The sequence below is a fragment of the Molossus molossus genome, unplaced genomic scaffold (assembly GCF_014108415.1).
Source record: "Molossus molossus isolate mMolMol1 unplaced genomic scaffold, mMolMol1.p scaffold_m16_p_4, whole genome shotgun sequence".
In the NCBI taxonomy this organism is placed as follows: Eukaryota; Metazoa; Chordata; class Mammalia; order Chiroptera; family Molossidae; genus Molossus; species Molossus molossus.
In genome coordinates this window covers 47848461-47870909 of record NW_023425377.1, presented here as the reverse complement: position 1 = coordinate 47870909, position 22449 = coordinate 47848461, and the positions used below count along the sequence as shown (strand labels likewise).

At 52.9% G+C, this 22449-nt stretch overlaps 3 protein-coding genes across 4 annotated transcripts; 2 read left to right on the top strand and 1 right to left on the bottom strand.

Moving 5' to 3' along the window:
- Positions 1 to 3230: 3230 nt before the first annotated feature.
- F12 (coagulation factor XII) lies at positions 3231 to 5160 on the top strand. Its single transcript, XM_036282157.1, is given in 9 exon segments — positions 3231 to 3350; positions 3353 to 3495; positions 3497 to 3566; positions 3568 to 3659; positions 3863 to 3933; positions 3936 to 3974; positions 4064 to 4213; positions 4753 to 4901; positions 4993 to 5160. Coding segments are annotated over 9 exon segments (1002 nt in total).
- Positions 5161 to 6450: 1290 nt separating this feature from the next.
- On the top strand, positions 6451 to 6864 carry PFN3 (profilin 3). The gene has a single exon (XM_036242152.1). It carries the CDS (start codon positions 6451 to 6453, stop codon positions 6862 to 6864), a length of 414 nt encoding a protein of 137 aa, XP_036098045.1.
- A 1808-nt stretch (positions 6865 to 8672) lies between these two features.
- On the bottom strand, positions 8673 to 19684 carry SLC34A1 (solute carrier family 34 member 1). 2 transcript variants are annotated; one of them, XM_036241057.1, is made up of 12 exons: positions 19573 to 19684; positions 19283 to 19432; positions 19069 to 19197; positions 18854 to 18997; positions 17743 to 17854; positions 17425 to 17620; positions 17242 to 17337; positions 11782 to 11851; positions 11398 to 11565; positions 10073 to 10189; positions 9850 to 9974; positions 8673 to 9176 (listed from the first exon to the last, which is right to left on the bottom strand). In XM_036241057.1, exons 1-12 carry the CDS (start codon positions 19679 to 19681, stop codon positions 8673 to 8675), a joined length of 1920 nt encoding a protein of 639 aa, XP_036096950.1. In that variant the 5' UTR covers positions 19682 to 19684. The 2 variants fall into 2 exon arrangements, with proteins under 2 accessions (XP_036096950.1, XP_036096948.1); XM_036241055.1 differs by having other exon boundaries at positions 11782 to 11831; positions 17231 to 17337; positions 19573 to 19681.
- Positions 19685 to 22449: the final 2765 nt, after the last annotated feature.

Below are 22449 nucleotides of genomic sequence, written 5' to 3'. Positions count from 1 at the left end.
ATGGATATGAGGACATAACCTGAATTTCTGGAGGAGAGGTTCCTTGAGGAGAGAGATGGAAGAAGGGGTCCAGGTCTTGTGAGAAAATCTCTGCATTTCTGAGCTGTGAGAAGAAGCTGGGGACTAGCATGGATCAGAGGCAGGCTATGACCTCTGGGAAATTTTCCTAACCTCTTCTCTCCTCCTATAGACTCCACCTTGGAAAGACCCCAAGGTACATAAGCACATAGCAGAAGAACACACAGTGGGTAAGTAGCCTGGCTCTGCCTCTTATGATACCCTTGGGTGGAGTGTGCCAATGGTCAATCTCAGGTCCTTGGAGTGAGGGACAGGATCCTGGACACAACCATCATTATCATCCCCAGTGTTATCTGGCTGGCATTTAGACCTGAGTGCCTGCTGTGTGGCAGGTCTATGCTGGTGGATGCTGGAGGCCCAGATTGCTGGTGAGACGTATGCTTCTTGGGGGTAGGGTTTGGGCTGTATATGAATGCCCAGTCCAGCATCTGCCAGCTTTCCTGTTTCCCCAGCCTCCCTCATTCTTTTCCTTTCTTTGATGCATCTCACAGGCATCAGTCATGCCACACAGAGGCTAAAGTCCTTGATGGGCAAAGAAGGATCAAAAGCCGATGTCTGGAGCCCAAATGCCTCTGAGCAAGTGACTTGACCTCTCCAAACTTAAATTCCCTCATCTGTAAAACCAGGGTTATAGTAAACATCTTAGGATTGTTGGGAAGGAGAAATGAGTCATAAATCCATGTTGAAGTGCTCAGTTCATTGTCAGGTGCAAGGTCAATGCTTAAAGTATATTACTTTTCTAAATAAGCTCCCTTTTAAGTGGGGCTGTGTATCATCTCTCTTCTCCCATTGCCTTCATTCTTCTAGGTACTAAATAGTCACCTAGAGCTGTGAATTGATGGCTCCTGCCCTGGTGAGCCTGGCCTTGTGGGGTCAGGCCCAGCCCCTTAGCATGGCACTGAGGCCTATCACATACAACCTTAATTGCCTCAGCGTCCTCTTATCACTCCACACCCAGCCGAACTGCTCTCTGCCTTCTTGCCTGATCCAGCCCAGTGTTCTGTCCTTGCCTAATCACCTACTTAAGATGCTCCTCTCTGCTCATCCCATTTGCCTCTTAAAAGTCCATCTCAGACCCCTCTCTCTCCCTTTACTGTCCTGTCGCTTGTTTGGCCTTCAGCAAGTGCCACTGTGCCTTTAACAACAAAATAGCAATTAATGCGTATTGAGCAGGTACTATGTGTCAGACTGTGCTAAACGTTTTATAGGCACTATCTCATTTAAACTTCACAATGTTCCTCTGAAACAGATACAGCCAATTCTTGTCACTGTGAACACTGAATTAGCAAATACTGAACCATTCCTCCTAGAGGAAATATAGAGTTGGGTTCCTATGAACCACTGGTCACAAGGTTTTCATCAACTGCTAATATATAACCTTGTTATATGTGTGATTCTGTTTAAAGACACCTTGCTTAATATGTATTGTCGATTCATTAACATTGAACTCACAGGCAGTGGCCCTGAAATTCATGCCTGGATGAAACTTATTGAAGATACATGTATTCCCCATAAAGCACATCACAGCCCACTTGCACAATGGAACAAAGCACTTCGGCACTCTGGGGGCCATTTTCAACAGCAAAAGCACAAAATGGGGGAAATGTGGCACTAAATAGACTGTGAAAAGCACACTTGTTTACAGCAAGAGCGTTGAAACAAGCAGCAGTATCACCTGGTTTGACCTCAGCTGGGAATGTATACTTCTGGCTTCTAGAGACTCAAATTTTCACCACCCTGTGCATGTCTGTGAATGACTGTGAAAGTCCCTGTAGAATTGATTTGGGGTTTACAAATAAATTTTACCAAGAAGGCAAATTTACAAATACAGAATCTATGAGTTATGAGGCTTGACTAAACTATTTTTTAAAATTATACCCTGCCAGTGTGGCTCAGTGGATTGAGTGTTGTCCCATGGACTGAGAGGTCCTGGTTGGATTCCAGGTCAGGGCTCATGCCTGGGTTGCAGACTCGATCCCCAGTGAGGGGCATGTAGGAAGCAACTGATCAATGTTTCTCTCTCACATTGATGTTTCTATCTCTCTAAAAAATCAATATGAACATATTTTTTAAAAAAGAAAATACTTCACATCATCAATGTGAATTATAAAAATTATAATAGCAATTTATTTGTATTCTCAAAACTTTAGAAACTACAAAAATGCAAAAGAAAAAGTCATTCATAATCCATAATCTTCCAGTTGGGAGCTGGCTGGGAGGAGGGCCCAGGGTCAAAGGTCGGGAGGAGGCAGTTGAAGCTGGCCAAAAGCCAGATGGTGTAGGCTCCTTCTCAGTCTGCCCTAACAACTCCAAGAACCCGTGCCTCCTTGGGGAGCTGCCTAAAGGTGGAGGGCCACCACCTGCGCAGTTGTCGGGAGGTTTGTGAGTCTTGGAATAGCGGAAGGCAGAAGCTCCGCCTCCACGTGGGGAGTGCTTTGGGACAGAGAGGGTTAGAGAGGGGCTTAAAGCAGTGGTGGAGCCCTGGCCAGTTTGGCTCAGCGGTTAGAGCGTCGGCCTGCGGTCCGGAGAGACCCGGGTTCGGTTCCCGCTAAGGGCACGTACTTCGGTTGCAGTTTGTCCCCGGCCCTGGTTGGTCGTGCGGGTGGCAGCCACTCGATGTGTCCCCTTACGTCGATGTTTCTCACTCTCTCTCCCTTCCTCTCTCTCCCTCCCACTCTGTCTGTGCAAAAAATGGAAGTGTCCTCAGGTGAGGATTAAAAAAAAAAAAAAAAAAAGCAGTGGTGGAAGCCCATAACATATCGACACCTGGCTGCAGGGAGCCTCCTCTCTCCCCAGAGACCAGCTGCTAAAACCACTGTGGGTTCAGTTACCCAGGGGCCACTGGGATCACGCTCTCGGGTGCACGGTGTTAGCCGTGGGCCTCGGAGGTCACTTGCTGGAATCTGACTGCAAGCAACACTGAATTGGGGACAGGGTGACCATGCCTTCTACCAGTACTCCGAGTGGAACAGGGCAGGGTGTCCCCTTCCTCTCCTGGGCCCTCTAGAGCTCCCCCAAGCTCTAACAGTGCCCTCTCCTGTGGTTACAGGAACCTGGACAATGCCATCCACCCGTGTTTCATATGGAGCAGCGACTGGCTGCACTGGGAATATTGCAGCCTAGGGTGGTGCCAAGCCCCAACCACTCCAACAATGTCCCAGTTCCCGTTTCAACCCCGGGGACTCCCTGGGTGCCAGGGCCTTCCCTTGCCCTCGCTTTCAGCATTGCAGTAGCCTCAGATCACGACCCAGACCCCGCCTCAATCCTCCACCGACCACAGGTAGCTGGGAAGGGGCAGGAAGACCAAGCAGAGAGGGCTCGGGGCGAGCTTCGTTCCAGTCACTAGTAGGTTTCCCTGTCTTCAGCCTCGCACGCAATGCCCGAGCAGCAGACTCTCTTGACCATGACTGGGCCTGGGGAAACCGCTGTCCTCACTGAGCTGCGTTGTCGGGGGACTAGTGGCGCTGCCCGGCGCGCACCCCCACATCGTCCGCACTGTACTGGGGCCACAATTTCTGTGCCGGCAACCTCATCGCCCCTTGCTGGATGCTGACCGCAGCTCATGCCTGCAGATTCGGCTAGTACCACCTGCCCAGCGCCAGCTCAGACTCAGCTCCTTTCCTCTGTGCCCACGCAACACTCAAACTCATGCCCCATCTTTCTCCTTTCTCCTCCAGAGCTTCCCAGAAGGAAGCTTAAACCCAGTAAGGGGATCAGGAACAGAGGGCTTCTTCAGGCCGCCGGTGGCCGGTTCTGAGTGAGCATCCTCTCCCTACCCTGCCAGCAGGCCGGCACCCGAGGAGCTGACTGTGGTGCTGGGCCAGGATCGCCATAACCAAAGCTGTGCACAGAGCCAGACGAGGCCTTTTCACCCATTACCTACCAGCACGACCTGGGTGCGTGGGGACGCCCCTCGGGGATCAGGGAAATTGTGAGGGCTCCGAGGCCAGCGTACGGGCCTCACGCTCTTCCCCGCCCAGGTTAGCGCTGCTGCGTCTGCAAGAAAGCAAGGACCGCAGCTGCGCGCGCCCTTCGCCTTCCGTTGGACCCGTTTGCCTTCGGAGCAGCGCTGCACAGTCTGTCGAACCCAAGGCCGCTCTCTGCGAGGTAGTCTGCCGGGGCCATCAATTCGAGGGCAGGAGAACCGCTGGAGGAAGACCTCTGGTCACCGGGGTAGGCAAGATAAACCTGTAGCTTTGGCAACACTATGGACAGGAGGCGCTGACCTGGTGGCTTGTGAGAATGTGCAGAGCCCTTGTCTCTGCAGCAGCCCCTCCCAGGGCCTGGGATTCACTGTTGGGGCCCCCAAACTTCTGAGGGGTACGGGGAAAATTACACTTTCTCTTGGTTCCCACTGGGCACTGGGCTGCAAGGCTAACTAGGACACTCGCTCGAACAGGGTGGGTAGCTAAGGTTCTGAGGTACTGTCTGGGAAGGAAGTGGACTTCCAAAGCAGCCCTGCTTCGCCCCGCCCATTCACCTCCCGATAGTCTCGGTCCTCAGTTCTCCGGTCTAAAAAATAGGGTTACCGGCAACTCCCTCCACCACTGGCTCGGGGCGAGATCTGGCGCGTGATCGATCAGTGTGTCAGGAAGAGCCAGGCTCAGCCAGTTCCACGGTCCAGGCGGCTAGCGGAGTCCGGAGGGGTGGGATGAAAATGTTCTTGGTTAGCAGGGGCAGAGGAATATTTCAGCTTTCGGCTGAAGGCGCACGTGCCTCTTATCCCTAGGGAGAGCTGCTCCGCCCAGCATATGCACTGCACCGCCTTCGTCCCCGGCATGCTCTGCGCTAGTTTCTCCGAGGGTGGCACCGATGCGTGCCAGGTGAGCCCTTGGGACCCCTTCGCGCCCTACCCCGACTCCGTCAAGTGCAGACCCCAGGCCAAGGGTGCTGAGCCGAGTATCTTCGACCTAGAGTGACTTCGGGGCTCCGCTGGTGTGTGAGGGTGATGCTGAAGAGCTCCAGCTCATCCTGTGAGTCATCGTCAGCTGGGGCTTGGGTTGTGGCGCCTGCAACAAGCCGGGTGTGTACACGCCTGTGGCCAACTACTTGACTTGGATCCGGCAGCACACCGATTCCTGACCGCCCAGGAACTCATCTTTTCCTCCTCGGTGATTCTGGAATGGGAGGATGGCTGGACACGATCCTGCACGTAAAGGATTGTATTCCAGCGCTGCCAGCCCGGTGCTGGGAATAGCGTAAACAGAAAGTGCTTTTGGAAATGCTTGAGAGGCACAGCTCTTTAAGGGTCCCACTGGGAAATGCTGAGACAGTAAACCAGTGCAAAGCTTCTCCACAGCTCTCAGAGAACAGATCTATTGAGAGCTTATGCAAGATTCAGATTCATGTCTGAGCCGCGTGGACTGAGACCTGTGAAGAGTGATTCCACATATTGTTTCTCGTGTGAAACATTAATATTTTAAGTTTATGGAGAAGTTCTCAACCTATGCACAAGATCTACCTAAGATCAATTAAATCACATATCTCTAGCGATGGGGCATGGGTAGTGGTATGTTTTAAACTTTCTCCAGGTGATTACATGTGCAGCTGGGGTTGAGAACCATGTTTAGAAATGCTTAACCTTAAAACTGGTGTGGACTTAGGCTGGCGACTGACATGAAAGTCCCTCACCTCCTCCCAACCTGTACAGACAGGGCAGTGGATCTCAAAGTCTGCTCCTCAGACCAGCAGCAACTGCAGTGCCAGGGGACTTGCTAGAAATGCATATTTGCAGGGTACACACCATACTACTGAATCAGAAACTCTGAGTTGGGGCCCAGCAATCTGTTTAATAGCTTTCCAGGCAGTTCTGGGGACCAGGGTAGAGGTCCGACTGTCTAGACATGACATCTTTATTTTTTCTATTTTGGTCCTCACCTGAGGATATTTTTTCCACTGATTTTGAGAGAGAGAGAAGGGGGGGGAGGGAGAGAGAGAGACAGAGGGAGGGAGACATCAATGTGAGAGACACATCAACTGGTTGCCTCCCACATGACCCCAACCAGGGCTCAGGATTGAACTTGCAACCCAGGTGGTGCCCTTGACCGGTTATCAAACCCGCAACTCTTTGGTGTGAGCCACACTGACCAGGGCTGGCATCTTTTTGTTTTTAAACCCATGTGTATTGTGCTTAATGGACCATCTAAATTGGTTTTCAAGGATTATTTTCACTCTCAAGCGATCTTTTCCTTCAGGCTAAACTGAAGGAAACTTGAACTGCACCAGGTGTAAGATACAACCCCGCCCCCATTCTCCAGCCTGCCTCAACGTCACAACATCGCCCTCACATCCGTCACAGTGCCCTGGGCATTTTAGGCGGGAGCAGCCGGCATCCCTGGAAAGTGCAAGGCGAGGGTCATACTCTGAGACAGAATGGGCGAGTGGAAAGGCTATATCAGTGCGGTGCTGCGGGACCAGCGCATTGATGATGTAGCCATTGTGGGCCACTCGGACAATCGCTGCGTGTGGGCATCGCGGCCCGGGGGCCTGCTGGCAGCCATCTCACCGCAAGAGGTGGGTGTGCTCACGGGGCTGGACCGGTGCACCTTTCTGCAGACAGGCCTAAGCGTGGCAGGCCGCCGCTGCTGCGTCATCAGAGACCATCTGCTGGCCGAGGGCGATGGAGTGCTGGACGCACGCACCAGGGGGCTGGATGGGCGCGCCATCTGCGTGGGCCACACGCCACGCGCGCTTCTCGTGCTTATGGGCCGACGGGGCGTGCATGGGGGCATCCTCAACAAGACCGTGCATGAGCTGATCCACTGGCTGCGCACTCAAGGCACTTAGCAGAATAGCCAGGTGGCAGCGGAGCCAAAAATAAAGTCAGACCTGGGCATAACAGACATTCTCCGGTTGCGTTGGCGAAGGTGGTGGGGGGTGGGGGTGTACTGAAGAGGTCACGGTTTCCTAGAAGGTCCTTGCAGAAAGGTTACCTGGTGGGTTTGGGATTATGAGTCCAGAGGCTTCCCACCCTCTCCTGTGCCCTAGACGGCCCTCCCATGAGTGCCCTGCAGAAGTCTCTGACCTGACTCCCCAGGCCAGAATCAGGGGTCTGGGGCCTTGAAGACTTCCCAGGGTCCTAGGGACACCAAAGTTGAGCAAAAGTCCCAGGGAGCAGCCTTCTCAAACCTTCTAGCTCAGCCCCGAGTATTCTTTCTCGCAAAACGTTCTCCACAGCTGTGTAGGATGAATCATAAGGGAGTTTCCTCCTCACCTTCCTACTCTCCTCCCCTCAGGTTGGAGGTCAGTGTACTTTTGACCCCCTCCACTTGGCAGGAGGGAGCACTAGCAGGGGTTGTGAGTGGGTGACAGAGTGTGGCTGGTAGCTTGGGGAGCATCTCTGGGGCTCCAGGCCCTTGCATCTCCCCCACATACCTCAGAGAGGGGTGGGGTGGAGGAATATGTTCAAGAGCATCACAACTGGGTCTGAGTCTGGGACCTACAGACTTCCTGTCCCCTTGGGGTCCAAAGGCTCCAGATATGTCCCTGGACTAGAGGGAGGAACTTTGGCACCTCCCACTCCTTCACCCTTCCCTCCCCTTGTAGGCCTTAGATAGGGTTGGGGGAAGGCTATGGAGGAGAGGAACTGAAAACTTGAGTGGGTTTAAATGAAGCATGGTTTATTGTCAAAGATGAACAAAGGTAGGAGGAGGGAGGGTGGCTGGTCCCTGCCCCCTGTATGCTGGAACACAGGGCAGGCCTTCTCTTGTCCATCTGGAACCTTTTGAGCCAGGGGCCTTGATAAGCCCCACCTGTCACTTGTTTTGTGGAGAACTGATCTTATGCCAGAAAGAGGGAGGGAGGGAAGGAGTTAGTGAGGTAGGTGAATCCAGGGACCAGGAGAACCCAGAGGAGGTCAGCCTGGTGGGCTGGGGTGGAGGCGCAGAGAGCCCTGCTAACATTTGCCTTGGTGGTGGCCCCCAAGCCTGGTGGACTTTCAGGGAGTCTAAGCTGTGGATTGGACTCTAATGAGGAGGATTATTGGGGGTGAATTTACAGGCTGGCTCTTCCAGGGCACAGTGGGCTGTCTTTGAAAGGGGAGATAGTGCTGCTGAATCCCAAACCATGGTCTCTCCCCCAAAATGAGAGCAAACAGATTTTCAAATGCTTAATGAAAGTTTAATTCCTTCTTTTTTTAAATTTTTAATCAGGCACTGTTGGGAAATGGGGTTGTAGCTGTGATGCAGAAAGCTGGGTGAGGATGAGGAGACTGGTATTATGGAGGAAGGAAAGTGGCAGGGAGGGGGTGAGAATTTGGCCAGTGACTCTGGTTCTGACCGCATCTATGCCTGAGCAAACAGATGCAAGTCAGCCCCGGTGGAGTTGTGTGGACACAAGCACAAGCCTCCAAACAATGGGCAAAGGATAGGAAGTCATACCCAGGACCCTGCAGCCTGCATAGAGCCCTCACAGGTGCACCATGTGTACACATGTGCAGGCTCACACACAGGCTCACAAACCAACTCTCAGTCACACAGCCTACACCTTTGAGGACCTGCCCAAGGACAGGAACATACCCAGGGTACATAGACACACACCCCTCTGCCCTTCCACCCTGGGTACCAGGCACTCCAAGTGGCAGTCTGAGCCTCAGCCTAGAGGCGGGTGGCATTGTGGTGAGCAGGCAGGGCAAGACGGGGAGAGGGTGTGGCAGGGGGCAACTCTTCCAGGAAGACCCTGGGGGGCAGTGGGGGTGAGCGGGGCTCAGGCCTGGCACAGCACAGGGTGGCGCGGGTGATGAGCCAGTCCAGGGGCTGTAGGGAGTGCATCCATCGGGGCAGGAAATCCCAAGTCTGCAGCCACTTGGGCAGGTGCCTGGGGCTGCGACTCTGCAGGATGCTGATGAGCACCACGAAGGCCAGCAGGGCCGCAAAGGGTGCGCCCACACCTACCATGGCTCGCCAGCCTGCCATGGAGATGCCAAACACCAATGAGGGCAGCAACAGAAAGCACAGCAGAAGGTAGAGGACGGCAAACCAGCGGTACTTGGCAGTGCGTTTGCCTAATGTCTTGGCCATGCGAATGGGCAGGCGCATGCAGGGCACTGGGTACCACAGCAGGATGCCTGAGATGTTGAAGAAGAAGTGGCAGAGGGCGATCTGCAGAGAAGAGAGTGAAGGAGCTGAGGTGGGCACAGACCCACTCCTGAGTCAGGACAGTGGGAACAGATAATAGGGGCCTGCCTGGTCTGGGTAGCAGGAAGGTCACCATTAGGGTTAACATGCCCCCAGTAAAATACTGAAACACTTCTGGGTCAGCTGACAAATAACCACTGCCCTGAAGTCTCCACATCTCCCTGACAAACCCCTCACCCATGAATTCCCTAGCAGATCCTGCCCAAACCCAGCATTTGAAAGATTCCTCCTAGTTTCTGGTTCAGCAACTCTGGCCTCCTGATGTCTCTGTACCCTGACCCCAGATCCTGGCTTGTCATTACTCCTTTGCTCCTAGAACAGCCACCCCTCTGTTGTCTCCCCTACTCATCCTTGATCCTCCAGACTGGACCAGGTCCCCTCTTGAGTGCATCCCTCCCAGAGTGCACATCCCACCCGCTGTTTATTGGTGTGACTCTAAAATCATCCTGGTTGACACCAAGGTCTTAAGGGTGGCATCAGCTCTACTTTGCCCGTATGGTTGCCACAGAGCCTGGCATAGCAGGTGGCTCCTAGTCAGCAGTAAAACATTTGTTACACATTATCTCACTCTGGGTCAGTGTCACACCCCAGTGCCCACCCAGTCCCCTCTCTGGCAAGGCTACTCTCCCAGGCACACCTGGAAGGCACTGGACAGCTTCTCCCGGGGGCTGGCCAGTGCAGCCAGGATGGCTGTGGTGGTGGTGCCAATGTTGGAGCCCAGCGTGAGGGGGTAGGCGCGCTCAATGCTGATCACACCCAGGCCTGGTGGCAGGAGTAGAGGGGAAGATGTGGTCTCCCCAGCTCCCCCCTCAGCCCTTTCCCTGCCACCCAGCCCCCCTACCCCCATCATGGGCACTCACCGATGAGTGGGGTGATGGCTGAGGTGAACACCGAACTGCTCTGGACAATGAATGTCATGCTGGCGCCCACCATCATGGCAAAATAGCCTGTGGCCCAGGTGAAGGGGGCGGGGAAGTCTGCAGGGGAAATCATCCCAGTAGGGTCAGGGGAGGGGGTTGGGACCAGAGCGGGGACTCTCCTTGAGGAGGAGGTCTTGGATGCCAGTTTCCAAGTGGGACCTTTGTTAGTCCCCTGCTCAACTGCGATAGCTTCTACTGGCCCTCTGATGTCGGAATAAAGGCTTGTCTCAGCCTGGCTCTATCATGCTTTTGCCCAGGCTGATCCCTCCGCCTGAATATCCTTCCCCCTCCTAAATGTCCACCCTCAGGTTTCAGGGCAGATATCACTGCTGATGTAAGCCTGCCCTCAGGTACCCAGCCCTCAGGTCCACTTTATTTTATCCTCCTCCCTGCTCTGAGCGCTCTTCCAGCATTTGTCATGCAGCCTCTGCCTGTGCCAGGCAGTGTCTTGAAAGTTCGGAATGAAGCTTACAATGAAAATCAGATGGTGTCACTCCCCTGTCCTCAACCCCCAAGTGCCCCCATTATCATAATAAAATCCAGGCTCTGAACACAGTCTGTGGCCCTGATTCACTCCTCCTATCTGTCTGACTTCTCCTTGTCTCTCTCCGCCTCTCTCACTGGGCCCCTGCCTCCATGCCGGCTACCTTTCTGTGCCACACACCCACCCAGCCGGTTCCTGCCTCCAAGCCTTTGCATTGCTGTTCCCTCCACCCTGAAGGCACTTCAGCCATATCTTGACTCCCTCTCCTTTAGGTCTTTGCTCAAATGTCACATCTGCATAGAGGCCACTAACCACTGGACAAAAGCAGCCTCTTCTATACTCTATTGTGTTGTCAGTGGCTTATTTGCGCCCCCCACCCCCCATTTATTTCTCATTGCCATTTTTCCCTCCAGGCTGTGAGCCTCCTGAAGGCAGGATCCATGTCTGTGCACCTCTCCTCTCTTTCCCCAACACTACACCATGCTTGGTACATGGTGGGGTATTGATGACCATCTGTTGATTCAATCAGAGGCCTCTGTTAATCTCTTTGGAGCCACCTGCTGGAATGGAACCACAGCCACAGGCAGCCACAGATTCCTGGCTGTCAGCATCTCAGGGGCCTTGGAAATCACCCAGTTCAATTTCTTCTTTGTTCACATGGGGAAATTGAGGCTCAGAGTGGTAGGGCTTTACCCAGAACACACAGCAAGGCAGTGGCAGAAGTTAGTGGGATCTGGAAGAGCCCATTCTGGGACCGGCTAACCCAGTACTTGGTGCTCACCAGTGTTGATAACGTTCTGAATGACCTTGGCCACCTGGCCCTTGAGCAGAGAGTTGAGCATCTTGACGAGGAGGATGAGGCAAGTACACAGGAGCACCAAGGAGCCAGCCAGAAGGATGAGCCCCACAGCCAGGTCAGGCAGCCCTGTGTCCACGAAGATGTGGTTGCCTGTTGAGAGGGGTGTCAAGCTGCAGAGTGGCTCCCTGCCCCCCACACTTGCCACTTCCCCCAAGGCCCTACCTCAGTCTCCTTAAATCTCAACAGCAAGCCTGACCCAAGCCCAGGAGCTGGTCTGATTAGCAGCCATCTTCCGGGGTGGCAGCCCTATCTTTGCCAGGCTCTGCCCTTGCTAAGCCAGACCTCTCCCATGCTGTAGGCACTCACATTTCTTCATGGTGGCATTTCTGAGGGTCCGGCTGATGTTGGCCTCTGCCCTGGGCATGGGGGTGGGGGCCTAGATTAAGAGGAGAGTGATTTAGGGAATTTAGAAAAATGCAGCCTGGGGTTGGGACTAAGATGGAGATTAGGGAGAGATGGAGCATGGGGGGATGGCACTGGGCCTCCTGGCTGCGTGCACTTGCGTGGTTTGCTTGCCATTTCTGAGCCTGTCTGCTCTGTTGAAGAGATGGGGGTGAAAATATTTGCCACCCAAGAATCTGGCCATCTGAAATCCTGCTCCATTTGTCCACTGAACTGGCTCTCTCTGGGCTCACAGGGCCTCCTGATCCAGTGGCTTCTTGTCCTTGTTTTTCCCACCTCTTCTAGGCATGATGCTGCTGTCCATGGTTCTCTTCTTCTGAAAACTCTCTCTTCCCTATGTTTTATTATCATTCTTTCTCAGTAGCCCCTCAACCTCGACATCCTTGCCCTAGCCTCTTATCTGAGGCACCTAGCCCAAGCTCTATTTTCCTCTTGATCAATTCCTTATCTGGAGAGGGTTGGAGGTAGGGGACCACTGGTGGGCAGAGAGTCCAGGCCCCACATCTCTTTCGTCCCCTACTTACTGTCAGTGAAGTGATGGGTATTCCTGGGGAGGCACCTCAATTTAGAGTACACAAGGTCTGGCAAGTAACCTAAGTGAGGGGCTCAGGCTGGAGGTAGTGGCGGCAGTGTACTGGGCCTATAGGGGCATCAGCCACTCAGCTCCAGGCCACTGTCACCATCCGGGGACACAGCCCAGCATGACTGAAGGACCTGGTTCTCTAAGAGAGACCACAACTCTATAGTTTTAGATGAAATCTCCCAATGTCCTACTTTAAGACATGCTTTACAATTCTGTGAAGTCCAGTCTGGTCTGGGGAGCACTGATTTGTAACCTCATTGGGTTAAGGAGTTATTTTCCAAATACAACTTGGTGTACTTTCCCTTTCTCTCAGACCCCAGCATGAAAGGAGAAAGTGGGCGGCGGGGCTTCAGACCTGCCCGTTCACAGAGAGGGCATGGAGCCTGAGGGGTAGACAGCCACTCCCAGAGACTCAGGCAAAATGCAAGAGCCACAACTTCTCTCTTCTCCCCTCAAACACATTCTGCTTCTTCTGGGAGCTAATGTGGATGCCAGTTTCATTTCCCTTGGAGGTCTGCATCTCACATGTCTCCGACCTCCCCCGTGGCTGAGGGCAGGGGCACAGGTGAGGTCCTGGCACTTTGATGTTACAGCTCCATTAGGTTTGATTCTACACTGTGATATCAAAAAATGTGTGATAAAGATAAGACCTATTTATGGCACCTGGCTTTATGTCGGGGTTTATTTTAGTGGTATGTGCTTCCTTGTGTTGGGCAACATGCTTGGCTGTGTTCCCAGCTAGCCACACCAGAGCCTTGGGGCACCCTCAAGCCCAGCCCACATGCAGGCCAAGGAACCAGAAGGAAATATTCTCTGATGGGCTCAGTTAGAAAAGCCAAGCAAGTGGTAGGAACTGCTACGCAGGTGAGGGAGAGAGCCAAGTATGGAGAGAGTCAGGAATGAGGGAGAGAGCCAGGTGTTTGCTGTTAGGCAGAACTGAGTTCAAATCCTGATTCTTATACAACTACCTTGGGAATGTCATGCCACGTCCCTGAGTTTATTTTCTCTAAAGCAGGACAATAAAAGAGCAGTTTAAAAGGTTACAGGAGAGCCCTGGCCGGTTTGGCTCAGCGGTTACAGTATCGGCCTGAGGACCAATGAGTCGCGGGTTTGATTCTGGTTGGTTGCAATTCATCCCCATCCCTGGTTGCCTTGCGTTGTGTGGGAGGCAACCAGTCAATGTGGCTCTCTGTCTGTCTCTCCCTCCCTCCCTCCTTCCCTTCTTCCCACTCTATCTGATGATAAATAGAAAAGTATCCTTGGGTGAGAAATAAATAATAATAATAAAAATAAAAGGTTACAGGAGAAAATGTGTGTGAAATGCTCACCTAAGGACTTAACTAATGAAAGTGCCTTCAAATAAGGGCAGACCACTTCCCCACTTCCCTCCCTGGGTCCATCAGATGAGAAGGGTGTGTGTGTGTGTGTGTGTGTGTGTGTGTGTGTGTGACTTCCTAGGTCAGGCTCAATGGTTCCCACATATATGCCTGAGGATCTTGTCCCTGTTGAAGTGAACCTTGGTGGATCTTCCTTTCTGGGGGATCCCTGGAAAGCAGATGACCCCTTGAGATGAGTGGGGGAGGGGCCTGTGGGGTCCTGGGAGGCTGGGGGAAGATAGGAGCTTCTCCGGGGTTCCAGTTGGGGCTTACTTACAGTGTTGGGTTAGAACAAGGGCAAGGGCCAAGACCTCTGGGGTTTTGGAACCTTGACCTTCTTGCCTGGGATTGTGTGGCCCTGGCTGAGCTCTCAGGGGGAATCCAGAGACTGTAAAGAGAAGGAGGGAGAAGGTGGAAGCTCCCATCTAGATAATGAGCTAGCAAGCTCAGGGTCTGGGGTATACCCCCATCTTTCCTGGGCCTGGAGGTGTGGTGGAATGGGGTGGAGTGGGAAGGGGATGCGGTGGGGGTGATGAACTCTGTGGGAAGAACAGAACAGATGAGCTCAGACAGCCATGGGCTCAAACCCCAGCTAAGCTACTTCAAGCTGTGTGACACTGGACCAAACACATAACCTCATAGGGCCTCAATTTTTTCCTCTGCAGCATGAGGTCCATTATGCTGCCCACCTCTCCCCAGGGGCTAGTTGTGAGGAATCTTGGAAGAGAAAGTTGGGATTCAAATGCCTGAAGAGCCATCCCAAATTAAGGAGACACCTCTGGGAACTGAAGGAGATGATTAAGTTCACAAAAGAATGTCAGGATCCAAGAATCCTTTCCCTGTGCCTGCCCAATCGTTTCCCCTCCAGCGGAAGAGGAGCTTAGGGTCTTTGTTTCTGAAAGCAGGAGATCACCATGTCCGCAGCGCCATCTGGTGGCAAAGAGGAGAATTCCTTAGAGCATCACCTATCACCCCTGGAGAGTCATCTGGGTGGCATTCAGGTATGAAGCGCAGAGTGAAGAATGGACACGCATAGTGGGGCACCAGACTGACATCTAGAAGAGGCTGTGACATGAACATTCAGGTACGCAAGCTCCAAATTTCACCAGGATTTTAGTCCTACTTCAATTGCATAGACTTGGGCAAACCTCTCTAAGCCTCAATTTCCTCATCTGTAAAATGGGGACGTAATAATCCCTGCTTCTTAGGTTGCAAGTCCTCAAAAAATGCATGTTGGAGCCAGGCAGGCCTGCTTGACAATCCGCAATGTGACCACACACGAAGGTAATTCTCAGGACAGTGTCAGGCCCCCAAAGTGCCAAGAGGTGTCGAAACACTGAAACTGCCTCGAGTTTTTCTTTTGCCATCTGGACAACCTCAGACTCTCAATTCTCTCCTTGGTGACATGGTTCCCTGGAGACTGGTTTGGGCGAGTTTGGGTCCAGCTTGATGAAAGCTGGAGGCAACAGGGACAGGTTGGAAGGGAGCATAGGGAGACTTGGTGGCCAAAGCAAAACTTGAGTCTTTGGTGTAGGAGGAGCTGCTAACACACATCACCTTCTGAGAGTGAGCCCATGGCTGCATGAGCCACATTCCCATGGGCACTGTCCCAGAGAGAAAGAAAGAACAGGGAGCTAAGATCCCACCACCCAGTTACTCTCCAAGCCAAGCAAACACTCTTAAAGGGTCTCCTGGAAGAGCTGGGACAAGAAACCAATGTTCAGGCAGGTGGCAACAGGAGCAGTGAAGACAGCCCCAGACAAGTGACCTTGTGCAGGTTGTTTCATGTCTCTGAATCTCTGGTTCCTTTTGTGAAAAGTGGGATGCTCATGTCCACCTCACCAGCACTGTGTGAAGATGTCATCAGGGGAGGGCTATGTTCAGTGGCACTTGCTACAGGGGGACCTGCTGGATGCAGGTGGGCACAAGTAGTTCCCTTCCACGGCTTATTTTATTGTAAAGATAAAAGTGTGTGATTTCTCTCCCTCCAGGTTTGCTAAGAAGTAGAGAGGATTGTAATGATTCGGAGGGCTTGGGGAGGGCCCCATAAGCTGGTGAGAGGTGGAGGTTGTTAGAGAGGTCATAAAGCCAGCATGAAAGCTGCCTGCATGGGCTTTTTTATGTCAAACTGCCTTGGACACTCAGCAGGGCTGAGCTGGAGCTGTATGCCATTCAGATGCCAGGGAATCTCTCAGGGCAGGTTGAAAGGTTGCTCTCTGTTCACATCGGGATAAAGGCCTTGGTGACATCAAGTAGCAAAAGGAGATGACGAGGGGGAAAGGCTTGGGTTTTGAATTTCTTTCTATCTTATTCTAAATGGAGTTACTTCTTGTATGTAATAACCAAGGGGAAGTGGGTACTGAGGATTATGGTTTTGATGACATATTTTCACATTTTCGGCTGAGTGAGAAAGTGTGTTAATTGCCTATTTCCTTGTTGGCTTGGTGTAATGGCCAGTCCATGAGTGTTCAACTCATCCAAAGAGATCTTCATTTTAGGCCATTGAAGCCAGCAAGCAGCAGAAATAGTGCAGAAGGACAAAGGGACACATGCTTGTGTGAGTCTCCAGGAGAGGAGCCCTGATGTTGGCACAAGGGGCTGTTGTATCTCCAGTAAGGTCTCCACATGGCCCACTTGTCCTGTTTCTGGGCCAGTATCTTGTTTATCTTGCTTTCTGGCACCCTTATAGCACTCTCTCCCTGCCTTCTCCCCACATAACCTGGGCCCCAAAACTTGGTACAGTAAACCCTTGTAACCCAGTGGGGAAGAGAGAGGCCCTGACATGGCAGGACAAGCTCCAGCAAGTTTCTTAGCTTCTTGGAGCCTATTGCTCTACTTGTGAAACCAGAGGGTTGAGCCAGATCAGTGGTTCTTAAACTTGAGCATGGAGCAGATCGAGAGGACTTGTTGAAATTAGGCTACTGGGCCCTACCCCTGAGTTTTTTCTGATTTAGTAGGTGAAGAGAAAGGGCTGAATACTTTGCATCTCTAACAAGTTCCCAGGGTGGTATGGGTGCCATGGGTCCACACTTTGAGAACCACTGGTGGGCCAACTCACAGCCAGAGGAGACCATGCTGACAATGGTGGATGTGGAAGTGCTGGAGCTCTGTACCAGCACGGTTATCAGGATGCCCTCCATCAGCCCCGCCATGGGGTTGGACATGACAACTGATTACATGCCAATGCTAATTGATTAGTAATGGCTGCCGAAAGCCAGTGTGAAGCTGGGAGAGATGAACAACATCTTCCGTAGGCACAGCCTCACAGTAAACATGCTACGTAGTTGCCCTCTCTAGGCTAATGGTCTCTAGGGTCTACCTGGAGCATTTAAAAAAGATAATGATACTAACAGTTAGCTGTCTGAAGAGGGAGTTCTCTCACCTGGAGCCAGACCTGAGACTCACCTCCATGGGGTCTGGGTGGCACCAGGTCCTGATGAGACTGTGGTTCCTCAGGGACTCGTCACCCATGGCAATGCCAGTAATCACGGACTTGTCCAACTGGGGGCAAGAAGTGGGCAGGGGGAGTGAGTGTGGGGCTCACCCAGCTCCTCCACCCCCTCCACCCCCTGCCAGCCCTGCCCCCACCTGGATGATGAGCTTAGTGAAGGGCTCCGTAATGATCTTAAGCAGGTCAGGGGCATCTTGGCCACCTCGGATGTTGAAGGAGGCCACCACAAGTCGAGCGACATGGTACAGGTACCCAGTGGCAGCCTCCAAGGGCAGCAGGACCAGAACTGACAGCCAGTTAAAGCAGTCGTGCACAGTGGCCCCCGCGAAGGCCCTGGGCAGGGAGATGATGTTGCAAGGTAGGCCAGAGCCTAAATACGCTCATTCTGGGGCTCCTGGCACCTGGGACCACCCTCCCCCAACAAACACAGGCCCATCACCACTCTACCCCCTTACCGCCGGAAGTCAGTCCTGTCCCCTGCCTGCATCAGGGCCACAATGGTGTTGGTGACGGAGGTACCAATGTTGGATCCCATGATGATGGGGATGGCAGAGCTCACCTCCAACACTGGGAGAAGAGAGGACCTTTTAACTAAATGGGTAAGGTCCTCCCAGCTCCTGCTCCTACAACACCTCCTGCCAGACCCACTACCCATGTTCTGACCACTAGTGGGCATTCCTGCCATGCTGCTGACTCCGCTCAGCCTCAGTGTGACAGATACATGTGGGCACATGCTGTGTGTTTACATGTATGTGAACCAATGCACATGTACTGCATGTGCACATACATGAATGTATGTAGAGGTGTGCGTATATGAGGGCATGTGTCCTGTATGCAAATATGTACATGGCATTACTAATCAATTAGACTTGGTATGTGTACATGAGTGTGATGATCAGCGTCATGTGTCAGCTTGGCTAGGATATGGTACCCAGTTATTCAATCCAACGTTAATCTATATGTTGATGTGAAGGTGTTTTGTCTACAATCAGTTGACCTTAAACAAAGGAGATAAACCTCAGTGATCTGGGTGGCCCTTATCCAATGAGATCAAAGGCCTCAGAGCGCAGCTGAGGCTTCCCTGAGGAAGAGGAAATTCCACCTGTGCACTGCAGCATGGGCTTCTGCCCAAGAGTTCCAGCCTGCCCTTCCCAGTGGCCTGCACACCAGCTTTGAGTGTGCCCAGCCGGCCTCATAATCCTGTAAGCCAATTCCCTGCAATACATCATATGTATATCTTCTACAGGTACCATCTCTCTGACTTCTCTGATTTTTTTTCCCTGACTGATGGAATAAGGAACTGTGTGGTGTTATGGAGGTGAACCTTCCTGAGGTTGTGCCCCCCATTTGCTACTCTTCTAGCTCCTAGGGCATCCCTCTTGACTGAGACTCCTGGCCAGGCCTTGAAGGACAGAGTGGGAGATGCCAGAGCTCTGCTCTCAGCCCTCAGCTTTCTGCTCCCACTCCTGCCTCTTGCCCATCATCCCTGACGTGCTCCACCCCTAGCCCTTGTCCAGCACACCCAGCTTTCTACACTTTTTCTCTGGCCCTGGTGGACCAACTCACAGCCAGAGGAGACCATGCTGACAATGATGGATGTGGAGGTGCTGGAGCTCTGTACCAGCACGGTCACCAGGATGCCCACCACCAGCCCTGCCACTGGGTTGGACAGGATGGCATTGTCTTTGAAGATATCGCCAGCCACCTTTCCTGGGAAGCATGAGTCACAATTGTTCAAGGCCCTTCAGGGACCTTTCCCCAGTCCCATCCCCTGGCCCTACCTCCAGCCAGCTGGAAGGCTGAACTGAGCACGTCCAGGGAGCAGACAAAGAGGTAGAGGAAAGTGAGTATCAGTGGCACCTTGAGGAGCATCACACCAGCCCGGCGCAGCTTCTGGGCCAGCCTTGGCTCTGGAGATGGGATAACCATGAGCACAGCAGTCAGAGGGCTGGGGCAGTGACGGCTAATTTCCCTGCCACCTCCACTCAGGCCCACCTGGCTTCTGCTCCTCCTCTGGGGTCAGCTTGGCAGGCAGCGGGTCATGGAGCTCCAGAACCTCCCCAAAGGGGCAGCTGTGCTCGGTGAGGGCCACAGAGCCCAGGCTGGGGAAGGCATAGGTGGAGGTCCCTGGGATCCTGTGCAGGACTGGGGAGGGAGGCTGATCAGGAGTTCCCAGAGGCCCCAGGTCCCAGGGAGGGTAGGAAGGGCGGGTGGAGGGGTGGAGACCTCACCGGGGATGTGGGTAGCTATGGGCAAACAGGGTCTGGGAGTGGGAGCACACTCACCCTGAGGGCTGGGCACATAGGCAAAGGTCGCCCCATGCATCATGTGCCCCCTGCGGACTGGGAGTGGAGAGACAGCAGGGCCACCCAGCCTCTCTCCGTAGGACATCATCCTGGGCACACGCTGTAGTGTCTGCAGCAACACTGAATGACAACTGCTGTGTCCTGCACACTCACACATCCGCCTCCCACACCAACACACTCACTTGCACAAACATTTATATGTGATTCCCAAATACACACCCATAGAAACACCCCCCACCCACACCCACACCCACACCCAGGGATGCACACCCAGGTGCTCAGCACAGATTCGGGCATTCACTCATTCATTCATTCAGCAAGTATTTATTGAGCATCTATTATATCCTAGGCACTAAGCTAGATGTTGGGGTACAGTGGTGACTAAATACAGACACAGCGCCTGCCCCAGGAAGCTCAAAGTATAGTGGGGAGACATGTGTCAATAAAATAGTCCCTCAAATAGATGGAAAATGGCAATGGGAACAAGTGTTCTAATGACAGACATGGGTGCACCAGAGTGCCATGGTGGGCCCTTGGGGGAGGGAAAAGGGGATCAAGCTGAGAGAAACCGTCAGTAGGCTTTCATAGGAGAAGGGGGAGGGCATGTGGGAGGAGGAGCTGAGAACACCCTGCAGCTGGAGGGGGCCAGGAAACATGTTAGCAGGGATGGGCCAGGGATGGACTGCACAGGAGTTTTGCTTGTCCTGAGAGCGGTGAGGAACCATGGACACCTGCTTGAGATAAAGATGGTGGGACCAGCTGGGCAAGCACTCAGGGGAGGGTCCACTGGCCTGGGTTCTCCTCACAAGGGAACTTCTTTCCCCACCCATTTCCTACTCCCCACCTCCTCAAAAATAAACAAATCTTGTTACCTTTCTCCCTCAGTGAGGCTCAGACCAGAATTAGTTTAGGTAAGGAGGACCCCCACCCTGTCTCCTAGTCTGGGAAGTCCAAGCTTGCTTTAGGCACCCCCCACACTGTCCCCTGAACTGCCCCAGGAATTCTTGGCTGTTGGGGTGGGAGTGCCCCAGTCTGTTTCAGCAACCCCTCCACTCTCATCCCTAACATTGTCCCAAGGGGCCTTGCTGTAGGATGGCAGAGTGTGCTGAGTTGACTCCCAGTCCTGGAAGAGCACAGTCCTTTTTACTTTGCGGAGTGAGCTAGGCTAGGCTGGTACTGAGATGTTATGGTGGCAGGAAAAGGAGGCACAGCCCTGGCCGGTTTGGCTCAGTGGTTGGAGCGATGGCCTGGCCATCGGACCAGAGTCCCGGGTTTGGTTCTCACTAGGGGCACGTACCAAAAAAGGGGTGGGGCACAGTTAGGACACAGGTGAGGGAGCTGGGGTAATGAACTGTTTCTTACTAAAAGTTGGAGATGAGGTTGGGATGAGGGGGCCTTGGGCTCACCTTGGGATTCTGTATTTCAGCTCTTGCTCAGTTGCTCAGGAAAGTCCCAAGGGCCTGAAGACAAGCTGGGACCCTCCACTTTATACCCTTCGGTCAAGGGCAAAGTCCCTAGTACCCTAGCTGCCCTCCCTCTGTTCCCCCATTAACTTCACCCCTCCAGTTAATTGCTAATCGTCAACTCTGCAAGGGGAGGAGTCTGTAGTCAGGCTCTCCCCTCCCCCCAACAGATGCCTGAACCACCACCCAGACCAAGTGAGACCACAGACATATCCTCCACCCCCAGGCAGAGACCCTGAAGCCCCTCAGGACTCTGTGGCTCCAGTCCCTTCCCCTCATTCTTGACCTGACAGGATTCCCCAGGGAGTGACCCAAACATCCTGTGGCCTTGCCATGTATCTGGGTGTCTGTGGGTTTTTGTGTCTTGGAAGGAGAGGGAGTATGTAACGGAGGAAGGAACAGGAGACAAACCTGGAGAGGCTGTGTAGTGTGGACTCTTGGAGTGTCTCCAATGCCCAACCGTGGATCCTGGATGTGAAGTCTAACACAATGTGGAGCCACTTGCCAGACTAAGAAGGGCCTGTCTGCACTTTAGAATGGTCCCTCTGGGGTGGGGTGGGGTTGGGATGTGCCATAGGGAATGAGTCCGGAAGCAGAGAGACCAGTTAAGAGGCTGAGAGATGATGAGGTCTGAACCAAGGTGGGAACAGAAGGGATGGAGAGGCAAGGATACATCCCAGAGACAAACTTGGGCAGTAGAACTGGTGATGGGGAGGATGGGAGGGAGAGGAAGTATATGAGAGCTGGGTTTCTGGATCAGGAAACTGATGATGATATGAAAATCAGAGGGATCTAAAGAAGTCTTTCAGAGCTTGTTTCCTTTTCACAGGAGTATGGAACCTGAGTGGGGGACCAGCTTCACGGAGAGATGAAAAGGAAACTTCCTTTCTAAGGGATTAAGGTTTGATCAGATCCAGTAATGGTGGGTTTCATTCAAGACCTAGTTGGGCAACTACCTACCATTATGCATTCATCTATCCACCTATCCATCCACCCATCTGTCACCCATCCACCTAGCCAGCCAGCTGGCTTATGTCTATCTGTGTATTCCTAAGCACATTAGTTGAATTCCTACTCTATTCCTATTCAAGATTGGCAAGGTCAGCTTCTCTCTTGGTCCAAGCATTGGTCCAATCCCCGAATCAGCCTGGAATTCTGAGGCCAGTCACCTCACCTCCCTGAGCCCTAGATCCTTTAATGATAAAATGGCAATTAACTCCGCTTTTTTGGTGAATTGTAGAATTTAATAAGATAAATGACCCATTTCTGCGCCTAAAACAGAATCCCTCAGCCTGTTTGCTCTCTTCATGCTCTCATGCCCTTTTTGCTGTCTCCAGGATGGCTAAAGTGTCCTGGCCAAGGAAATAGCCCCACCTCCTTCCGATTCTCAGTC

Excerpts from the sequence above, each read along its gene's own strand:
- PFN3 (XM_036242152.1), top strand. The coding sequence starts at position 6,451 with ATGGGCGAGTGGAAAGGCTATATCAGTGCGGTGCTGCGGGACCAGCGC.
- SLC34A1 (XM_036241057.1), bottom strand. The coding sequence starts at position 19,681 with ATGATGTCCTACGGAGAGAGGCTGGGTGGCCCTGCTGTCTCTCCACTC. Across the intron at positions 17,621-17,742 it reads GACAGGACTGACTTCCGGCG|GGCCTTCGCGGGGGCCACTG; the intron begins GTAAGGGGGTAG and ends CTCCCTGCCCAG. Across the intron at positions 10,190-11,397 it reads TCAGAACGTTATCAACACTG|ACTTCCCCGCCCCCTTCACC; the intron begins GTGAGCACCAAG and ends TTTCCCCTGCAG.